This window comes from Osmerus mordax, chromosome 26, assembly GCF_038355195.1.
Source record: "Osmerus mordax isolate fOsmMor3 chromosome 26, fOsmMor3.pri, whole genome shotgun sequence".
In the NCBI taxonomy this organism is placed as follows: domain Eukaryota; kingdom Metazoa; phylum Chordata; class Actinopteri; order Osmeriformes; family Osmeridae; genus Osmerus; species Osmerus mordax.
Genome location: NC_090075.1, coordinates 707413 through 717636, shown reverse-complemented (window position 1 = coordinate 717636; position 10224 = coordinate 707413). Strand labels below are relative to the sequence as shown.

Sequence of the window (10224 nt, the reverse complement as noted above, 5' to 3'; positions counted from 1 at the left end):
AGAGAGGCCGTCCCCCCAGCAGACAGAGAGGCTGTACCCCCAGCAGACAGAGAGGCTGTACCCCCAGCAGGCTGAGAGAGGCTGTCCCCCCAGCAGGCTGAGAGAGGCTGTCCCCCCAGCAGGCTGAGAGAGGCTGTCCCCCCAGCAGGCTGAGAGAGGCTGTCCCCCCAGCAGGCTGAGAGAGGCCGTCACCCCAGCCTTCCCTGACAAGAACACCGTGCACTGCTTACTGGTGCATCATTTTGTCTACGATGGGCATGTCAATTGAAAAGAATAACAAGGTTTAAAATAAATACCAGGTAAATAAGCAGAGGTTGCGTGTTTGACATGTGTATGAGTGTGTGGCATGTGTGTGTCCGTTTGTGTGTGTGTGTGTGAGTGTGTGCGGTGAGTGTGAGGGTCAGATCTTGTGTCTAGGATGGTCAGGTCGTTGTGTCACCGAGGCAACAGAGCAGCCAAACCTTTACATGTTGAACGGTAGCCATGGTAGCCATGGTTGAACGGGGATGTCCTACACCACTACCAAAGCATGCCTGGGTCTTTTCACTGACACACAAACATCCCTCTCACAGAAGCTTGATCAGAGACACACAGCCCACTGCCACTAACCCTCCCCTCCCCATCCCCCGTCCCTCCACAGAAAGAAAAAAAGGCAACATTAACAAACTTATTTTCAAAACTACAAAACAAGTGTCTTTATGGAACATACCCCACCCCCCAAAAAAACTACAAAATAAACAAAACTGTCGGGGTTCATCAGCCAATCAGCCAGTCCGGACTCAGCGGAGGCTCTCTGCTGGTCGCCGTCTCCCCAGCGAGGCCCTCCCTTCCTGGGGAGACGCCGGCCAGCGAGCCCCTGCCTCCCCTCCTCCCAGCCTCAGCCAGGGACATGCGGAAGGCGATTGTGCGCAGCAAATCTTAGCACCAAGTTCAGAGCAGCTCTCTCCTTCCTCCCAAGGTGGGGTGGGGGGGGTGTGGGGTGGAGGGGGGGGTGAGGAGGGCCTCGCAGACATCCTTGTCTATGCCCGCTCCTTGCGCTTCAGCTTGGAGGACTTCTTGACGGCCGTGGTCTTATTCAGCAGCTTCAGAACCTTCTCCTTGTGGTCTAGCACCTTCATCATGGTGTCTCTGGCCTCCGTCACCTGATCCATCACCAGCTTGCAGCGCTGCATGTTACCCTGGCCACACACACACACAACCACTTCAGAAGCACATCTTACAGTGTACAGATGATGGTGAGGCCGGCAGGACATTTAGAGGAAGTGATACAGGAGAAGTAATGCAGGAAGTGATAAAGGAAGTGATGCAGGAAGTAATGCAGGAAGTGACACAGGAAGTGACACAGGAAGTGATACAGAAAGTGATACAGGAAGTGATCTGATGAACAGGAAGGAGTCACCTGTATGAGCTCATTGATGCGGTGCAGGTCGTCGTCCGCCCCGGCCCTCTTCTTTGGGATGAGGCCCTCCTGCAGGGTGGTCAGTCTGGTGTACACGTCATGCTCCAGACTGGACTGGGGGGGGTCACAGAGGGCAGGGGTCACAGCTCAGAGACACTACAGGTCGAACCAAGTCTTTCACCTGGGAATACTAGGCTGCACCTCTGACCCTAACCTGTGAAACATGCCCCCACAAATCCCTCCCCGATCCCTCCCAGAACTCACCAGCTGTCTGAGCTGAGCGGCACACAGGTGGATCTTCCAGCCCTGCGCCCGACACACCACGCCCCTCTGGTTCGCCATGTCCTGCAGGGAGCCCTTCTTCTCCTCTGAAACAGCACATCATCATCATCATCATCAGCATCAGGACACAGCTCGCTCTCCACCCTCTGCCCTCTCCCCTCCGCCCTCTCCCCTCCGCCCTCTCCCCTCAAGTTCACTGTGCTGAGGGAGAGGACAGCAGAAGCATTAAAAGATGATGGTAGTCGCATTAGATAAAAGGATCTGCAGAATGAATAAAATGCTCCAACTTTAAGACAGGTGCAGATGCGCTGACCTTTGACCCGGATGTCGCTGTATCTCTGGAAGTGGTGATAGGCTGCCTTCCAGGGGTTGCGGTAGTGGCGGAGCAGGGTGATGGGGGGGCGCGGGCGTACCGGCACGTAACGCACCCCCTCCTCATCTGGGAGGGGCACAGACAACATTACGCCATGTCAGCAACACGGCCACTTCAACACGCCCGCTGACCTCTGGCTACCTCCGCGAGACACGTACCCACATACTCCCTGGGGGGAGACACGGGGGGAGACACGTACCCACATACTCCCTGGGGGGAGACTCCCTGCGGTCCGGCCGGCCCAGCACCCTCCCCGAGGCGCGGTCCTCGTCCGTGCTGGTGGCCTCCACCATCTCCGTCTCCTCCGTGGAGATAACGTGCTGCTGCTTGCGGGGCTTCTTCCTGGGCGACGCCCCGGGGATCAGCTCCCCCGAGAGAGGGCCGCCCAGGGAGGAGGGCGGGCCGCCCAGGCCGGGGGGCGACAACAAGGACCCGCTGGACACTGGGGAGAGGGGAAAAAACTACAATCATGACTTCTGTCTCGCTAACAAACTACAATCGTGGCTTCTGTTTCGCATCTGTACATCTACAACGGCTGTGATATATGACCAAGGTATTCTGGGAGGTGTAGTCCGTACCTGGTTGAGCCGTGTCCATGGGCTCCATCTCCTGCTTGATCTTGATGTCCGCCAGGACGGCACTGGAGGCGCAGGCGGCCGTGCTGCTGGCCGCGGGCTGGGTGGGGGAGGCCACCGTGTTGGCCATGGAGGCGGGGGCGGGGGGGGTGACGGCCAGGGAGGCGGGCAGGGCAGAGAGCACGGAGCTGGGCTGGGAGGGCGGTGCGGGGCCCTGGGGGGCCAGCAGGGTGGGGATGGCCTGGGACAGGTGCTGGGCGGGGGAGGAGGCTGCTTGCTGCTCCACACCCTGGGAGGGCAGGGCCTCCACCGTCGCCATGACGGGAGGGGCCATGGTCATGTGGACCTCCGCTTTGGGTTTGACACTGAGGGAGGAGGAAGGGTGAGGGGGTTAGACAGGACAGTTTACTATGCTCTCTGTAAAAGGTTCCCTCCAAACTGTATAAATCTTGTTTCACTTTGTGATTTGTTAACGTGTTATAATAGCTGTCTAAAATCGTTAAAAAAATATCCCCAGGACAGTAAAGTGGTCAGTGCTGGAGCCTCACCCTGAAGGCCGAGGGGACCCGGCCCCTCTGAGGCCAGCCTCCACCCTGCCCCCGCCGACCTCGCCCGGCTGCACTGCTATCAGGCTCTTACGCACACAGCTGCAACACAACCAGCAGCAGAACCAGCATCAGAACCACACAACATCCAAACCAGGAACCACACAACATCAGAACATATAGAATGTCACATTTCACCCAGGAGATCTCCACAATGCTCTCATGACCTCACCTCTCATTGGCTGGTTTCTTGCGGAGGATGCTAGGCCGAGGGGAGGAGACTAGTGTGGGGGCCCCACCCACCCCGGCCTGGGGGTGTGTCTGCACCATGGTTGCCACGGCCTGCGAGCTGCTGAACGTGTTGCCGATGGTGCCCGCCACGAAGGTGGAGCCGTCTGCCAGCACCACGCCTGCAGGAGAGGACACACAGCGTTTAGTAGCTTTTATCCAAAGTAGTACAGTAATGTCTGGGGGGATTCGAACCTGTGACCTCTTGATCAATGCTCAACCACTGAGATATACCCAATGACGGGGTAGCTGTTAAACCAATAATACAGTCGTGGCCATAAGTTTTGGCAATGACAAATGTTATGTTTTGCAAAGTTTGCTGGTTCAGTATTTGAGGAAAATGTTTTCACGTTTCTATAGAATACTTGAATCACAATAAGGCACATTTCATATTTTTTTAAGCTTTTTTGGAGCTAACATTTTCAATATATGCAAATAGTCCCCTCTTTTACAGCAGTCAATCTGCTCTTAAAATCCAATCAGAATGACAGTGATTTCAGGTGGCTAGAACTAGTTCACACTTTCCCCTGTGCTGATGATATGACTTACTGAAATTATGTTAGCAGTCATTTTATGCCAAGGCCCAGCAAGCTTTGCAAACACAAAATGTATGTTGCTCCCAAAACTTTTGGCCACGGCTCTACATGTATATTTTTCTGAATGATTACCTGGAGGTTTGGCATCAGACTGAGGCTGCTGCTGCTGTGCTGTGATTGGTGCCTGCTGAATCCCCTGCGTGCTGATAGGTGCAGAGGTGTGCAGGCCCTGCACTCCGATTGATGCAGGCTGAATGCCCTGGGCTGCCATTGGTGCAGGCTGAATGCCCTGGGCTGCCATTGGTGCAGGCTGAATGCCCTGGGTGCTGATCTGGGCAGACTGCAGACCCATCAGCTGCATGGGGTTGAGGTGGACTGTGGTCGCCATGCCAACCCCCCCGGAGGTGGGGAGGGCAGAGCTGGGAGCCTGGGGGGTCACTGGGGGGAGGGGGAGGGGGGGTTATTAGACAGGAGCAAACACAAACTGTGTGTGTGTGTGTGTGTGTATCTTGGTACTGGGTGTGTGTGCGCATCTGGGTACCGTGTGTGTGTGTGTGTACCTGGGTACTGGGTGTGTGTACCTGGGTATTGGCGGATGGTGGACACAGAGCTGGTGATGGGGGTGTAGGTGTGGGTCAGAGGGTACGGGGACGGGGAGTAGGTTGGCAGGAAGTACTGGAACTGGACTGGAACCGACGGCCTGGAGGAGGGAAGCACCATCTCTCGGATCAAACGCACCCTCAACATCTCATGTCATCAACACAGTATGACAGTGTCCTCAGAATAGATCAAGCCCTGATATCTTCCCAAAAACATGAGGCTTGAAAATGGTCCATCTGACAGGAAGTGAGGTGGCCACATCAGAGGTCCATCTGACAGGAAGTGAGGTGGCCACATCAGAGGCTCCTAGGGACGTACCTGTTGTCGCTCCTGGCCTCCATGGTAACGGGGTTGGGGGAGGAGTGATGTCCAGAGATGGAGATGAGGTTGGTTCGCTCCCCAGGATAGTCCGGCTGGATGCGAGGGGAGGTGTGGGCTATGGGCTGGGGCACCACCTTGGCTGTGGGTGCAAACACACAGGACGTCAGCTACATGCTAATACTGCTGTCCAAAATGTGTCCTGTTGCGTTTGTGTGTGTGTGTGTGTGTCCTGGACGTGCTTACCAACGGGGATGGCAGACGTGGTCACTGCGGTGGCGTGGGAGGAGTGAGAGGGCATCGTCATGGTGACGATGGTGCTACTGTTCATTTGGGTGTGTGGCACAGATCCTGAGAGAGACGACACGGGGGTTAGTTAGAGGGAGGAGGCTGGCTGTACTCCTCTGCCCTGCCTCCAGGCCTCTGCCCTGCCTCCAGGCCTCTGCCCTGCCTCCAGGCCTCTGCCCTGCCTCCAGGCCTCTGCCCTGCCTCCAGGCCTCTGCCCTGCCTCCAGGCCTCTGCCCTGCCTCCAGGCCTCTGCCCTGCCTCCAGGCCTCTGCCCTGCCTCCAGGCCTCTGCCCTGCCTCCAGGCCTCTGCCCTGCCTCACCTGTGGTGGTTGTGGCGGGGACGGTGTTTGTGGCGACGATGGGAGCCACAGTGGCTGCAGCGACGGGCGTCACAGAACTGAAGATGGACTTCTGAGGACGGAAGCAGAACGGAGGGAGGAGGGTCAGCATCCACACACACGGACGCCTGTGACGTCAAACATTTCAGAAATGTGTGGAGGGCGTCTAACCTGGGTCATGGCATGGGGCGGTTGGGGCTTCTGGGCCACGATGGGGGGGTGGGAGGGTAGGGTGATGCGTGTGGCCGTGTCCCTGCTGGCCTGGGGCCGCTGGATGCTGATGGTGGCCGGGGGAGGGTGGATGGTCAGCCCTGGACGGCTGCAACACAGCATAGGACACATGACCAGCTGGCAGCCTCACGGCCTCCGATCAGACATGGAGGAAAAGCAGCTGGTGCCCCTCTCAGACCAGACAGGACGTCTGAGTCAGAAGTGTTGATGCTGCTGGACGATCCACTAACACAGTGTCCTTCAGTCAGGCTTTGTAAAAAAAAGGTCAGGCCCCACCTTTCTCATTCTGAGCCAAAATCACCCCCATATCCACTTGAGTCCCCCCTCCAAGATAACCCTGATATCCACCCTGGAGCCTCCCCTCCCACCCTGGAGGCCCCCCTCCCACCCTGGAGCCTCCCCTCCCACCCTGGAGCCCCCCCTCCCAGTCCGGGCCCCTGTACTCACGCGTGCACCATCTCAGTGGAGTGTGTGACGGCAGGACTGCTGATGGGGCCCTGCGTCCTGCTGACAGAGATGGGGGTCACCACGGTGGGCAGCACCGCTGAGGAGGTGGTGACAGGGGGACGGGTCTGGGGGGCACAGCAAGGGAGGAGAGGGTTAGGAGCCATGGGTCACATGTAGAGTCAAATTATAGAAACTGTCAAGTAGACATTCCCTGAATAAGAAGACAAAATATGTTTATAGGTGGGGGGGGGGGGGGGGGGGGGGTTGAACCTGGGACCTCTAGATCTGCAGATATGCTGTAACTACTGAGCTCCACCCCTCCCCCTGCGCTCCACCCCTCCCCCTGCGCTCCACCCCTCCCCCTGCGCTCCACTCCTCCCCCTGCGCTCCACCCCTCCACCTGCGCTCCACCCCTCCCCCTGCGCTCCACCCCTCCCTGCATGACCAGGAGCAGAGCTGAGGCACCTGGGTGGGCTGGTGGAGGATGTGCTGAACGGTGGGCTGGCCCGGCCCCGCCCCGGCTCCAGATGCTGGACGCAGAACCGTGGCACCTTTAGAGCTGGACATGACGGCTGCAGCAGCCGCCCCTGGACACACACACACACAACTTTACTGATCAGTCAACAGAAAAGACTGCATAAAAGGCAGTGATGGTTAAAAAATCAAGCCAGACTTTCCTGACACCCTTCCTCCTAATGCTGTCATACCTCTGGGTAGATGGGAGGTGAATGTCTGTGAAGGGCCGGCGGTGGCCCCAATCTGCAGGGCCGGGGCACTACTCCTGATAATCTGGATGTTAGCAGGCATCAGATGGTGCAGGTTACTTGAGTGACCCTGGAACACAAAAAAAAAAGCCTAGATCGTTAGCGACCAATAGAACTCTGGAACTCTTCACGTACAGAGCCAATGAGCAGGGCAGTCACCTGCTGGCTACTGATGGTTGCCACGGGGATGGAAGGAGTCGGAGCGATGCTGCTCTCCAAAGTGACCGTGATGTGTCCGGGCACCTTGGAGGGGACGGGGAGGTGGCCCTGGTTCAAAGCCGGCGCCGGGGCAATGAGACGACTGGGGATCGGTGACTTCAGGACAGCCTTGAACCCCCCCAAAAAATTCACTTTATTTTCTCCCCCCTTCACTTTGGTTACATACATGTGCTGCAGAAGAGGGGCTCTGTTTACCTTCATCTGGCCCTCTGTGAGGGCAGTGGGCTGACCTGTCACCTGGGGCAGGTGGATGGGACCTGCTGACACTGTGACTGGAGGGCCGGGCTGAATGGGGAGCTGCTGGGGAAGACCTTGGGGGGGGCCGTGGGCTTGGACCTGCGGGTAGGGCCGCACCATCACCGTCTCCTGCTTGTCCTCCCTGAACGAGAGCGCTGCTCCTCCGCCGCCGCCGCTGGGCGGCCGATCTTGCGGCCCATGATCAGCATCACGGCTGCCCTCCGCATCTCCTCCTGCTGAGAACCAGAAAAACCCGTTGGACTACAGACGCACGGATACGGTTCTGACAAGCTAGCTAAGAAGCTAATGTTGTTATTGCTGAGTAGCTTGACAGCAGGCGGGTTATTCAGCACCTGGCTGGTTTGGTGACGGGTTTAAAGGCACCAAGTTTCCGCCCGGGATCTGGGGAGGCCCTCCTCCAGAAGCGGGCATTCCGTGTCTCGGGAACTGCTGAGAACTCATCTTCCGTTATTCCACAACCTAAACGTAAAAGAGGAGAGTGCGGATTAGCCGACTAGCAAGATGCCAGCCTATTATACAAGTATAGAATGAACGAGTACACTGATTCGATTCAATGCAACCAAGACGTGCAACTTAAACGTTTCAGCGAAATTATCATTCCAATTCGCCTGTTTGCATTTGGAACCGGTCCGAATGTACCTCACATGTAACATTACATTATGTGATAACCTTGTGTTAAATATCGATGTGTGGGTGTTGGTAGCTAAATTGCTAACAGTACACATTGACTAGCTGAAAAGCTGCTACCATTAAAAAGAGCGAGCCACCTAGCCAATTAATTTTATTCGAGTCAAATGAACTTGCTATGTAACTACGTAGAAAACCTTTTGAGCGTTTTGACGCTATTATCAGAATATCGACAGCGAGCTGTACACGCTGTGACCAGTAACGGAGATTTCTAGATATCTAGCTAATGTGTTAGCTACCAGATAGCTAAGCTAGCTGGTGAGATAAACAGTTATAGCCTAGGTATCTAGGCTACTAGCTAACAAAATGCCTTGCAATTTTTCTAAAACACAGCACAACACTATTTGAACCCTGGCCACCAATTTGCTAAGGGCGAGAAATTGATTATACATTCAAACCAAAACTTTGTCAAAATAGACTACCGTATTTGCAGAGTTACAATTTTTCCATTCGTCTTTTCTTTTCAACAACACACAGCTAAGCCGGAAGAATGCAGACCTCACAAACGGACCTCCCTGTTTTTCGGCCAATGACAAGAAGGAATCGAAAACCTTCGTCCAACCACTGACGGGGGTTGAACAATTGCTAAAACGGCGACGTGATTGGACTTCAGACTCTTTTTTTCGGCGCGGGGAGGATCCGCAAGGCCGTGGCGGGCTTGTCCGAAATAGATTCAGAAACTGCAGTTCGTTCATGTGGCCAGCAGGGAGCAGTAGTTCCCTGCTGCTGTTGGTCCACCACAACCATAATAGGCGTGAACACAGCGTTCCTTATGCATCTTAATTTAGGCCTACTGTTTGCTATACTTAACATGATAGGAAAGGTGAAAGTATGTATTGAAAACAATCACATGCCTTGTTAACGATCCCGTGCGTTTATAGCGTTTCTGTTTTTAGGTTTAGCAAGTAGGGAGGAGGAAAGGTTTGCATATTCTGAGAATTCCCAATCCCATATTCTGCACCGCTATATACCTACTTCAACTGGATAGTTGAAATTCCACAAATGTTCATATCAACCGTGTAAATACTTTCCAAGAAACGATTGATACGCGTTTCTTTTCACTCCCACGAGAACATTCACAACGTGACCCCTCAATTGAGATCTCACTAAAAGCACTCTTTCTGTGGCAAGGTTAGAAATCATTCAGACATATTATTCCATCCCGGGAGTAGACTAGAATAATCAACAACAACAAGAACAGTTTGCGGGGCCTGACAACAGGGGTCATATCAAATATGAACATATAAAGGGAACCATTGGGCCTCCGGGAAAGTAGAACCGACAGTTTTGGACTTGAAAAGCCTGCTAACAGAGAGACAATCCCAGGCGTTTGGCATCGAGTTACTGCCACATTCTCCAGCCCATGACATCACCCAGATACCTACGATGCTTGGCCCGGCTCCCTGTGAGATCCTGCGGGCCTAGGCTATTTTTCCAAGGTGGTAAGTGTTATTTCTGTCACTCACCCGTACGGAAGGCCTCTGTTGCACACGTGATGGGATTGCTAGGAGCTACGGGCGAAGAAGCTGTTTGGCGACGGTGCCCTTCATCGCCATGCAGGCCTTCTACCTATCGGGGACAGACAACGCGTCGTGTTTTCCTCAAGTAGGCCTACAAACAACACACTTAACCTCTCTAACATTGTTTCCCCTCCTGTGGTAACATTTCAACAAGCCAGCAACTGTATCACAGTATTAAAAATAGTTCAATTTACGTGTTAGGGCAATATACAGCTTACTGATGGCAGAATAGACATACAGTCTCATCGACACAATAGTTGGTCCTCAGAAACAGTAAAACACATTCCCAGAGAGCCATGCCTTTTGAGGGAATTTAACCTTTAAACCTTGCCTGCTCCATCCTCCAAAATAGTACAAATTCTATGGAAGGCTTAGCGGCCCAAGCTTGCGTGGCCAGTACGATGAAAAACACACGGCGCTAACAGTCTCAGTGCTGTCTGCAACCGAACACAAATAACAGTCACCCTTCAGAGTGAACCGGAGCGCTGCATGCCGCCCTTCTGAGCACATGCCGGTCATTCCTGACTCCCACAGAGGCACGGCCGTGACGACCAGA

At 54.8% G+C, this 10224-nt stretch overlaps 1 protein-coding gene across 4 annotated transcripts; it reads right to left on the bottom strand.

Annotated features, from left to right (window-relative positions):
• Nucleotides 1–657: 657 nt before the first annotated feature.
• sap130a (Sin3A-associated protein a) lies at nt 658–9675 on the bottom strand. 4 transcript variants are annotated; one of them, XM_067230009.1, is made up of 21 exons: nt 9615–9675; nt 7794–7920; nt 7399–7676; nt 7144–7311; nt 6928–7054; nt 6686–6807; nt 6221–6345; nt 5714–5861; nt 5525–5615; nt 5163–5267; nt 4917–5058; nt 4580–4698; nt 4131–4436; nt 3407–3584; nt 3178–3276; nt 2633–2994; nt 2254–2496; nt 1995–2120; nt 1664–1767; nt 1400–1513; nt 658–1178 (listed from the first exon to the last, which is right to left on the bottom strand). In XM_067230009.1, exons 2-21 carry the CDS (start codon nt 7900–7902, stop codon nt 1020–1022), a joined length of 3225 nt encoding a protein of 1074 aa, XP_067086110.1. In that variant the 5' UTR covers nt 7903–7920; nt 9615–9675; the 3' UTR covers nt 658–1019. The 4 variants fall into 4 exon arrangements, with proteins under 4 accessions (XP_067086110.1, XP_067086109.1, XP_067086111.1 ...); XM_067230008.1 differs by lacking the exon at nt 9615–9675 and adding an exon at nt 8571–8616; XM_067230010.1 differs by lacking the exon at nt 9615–9675 and adding an exon at nt 8571–8616 and having other exon boundaries at nt 7399–7673.
• Nucleotides 9676–10224: the final 549 nt, after the last annotated feature.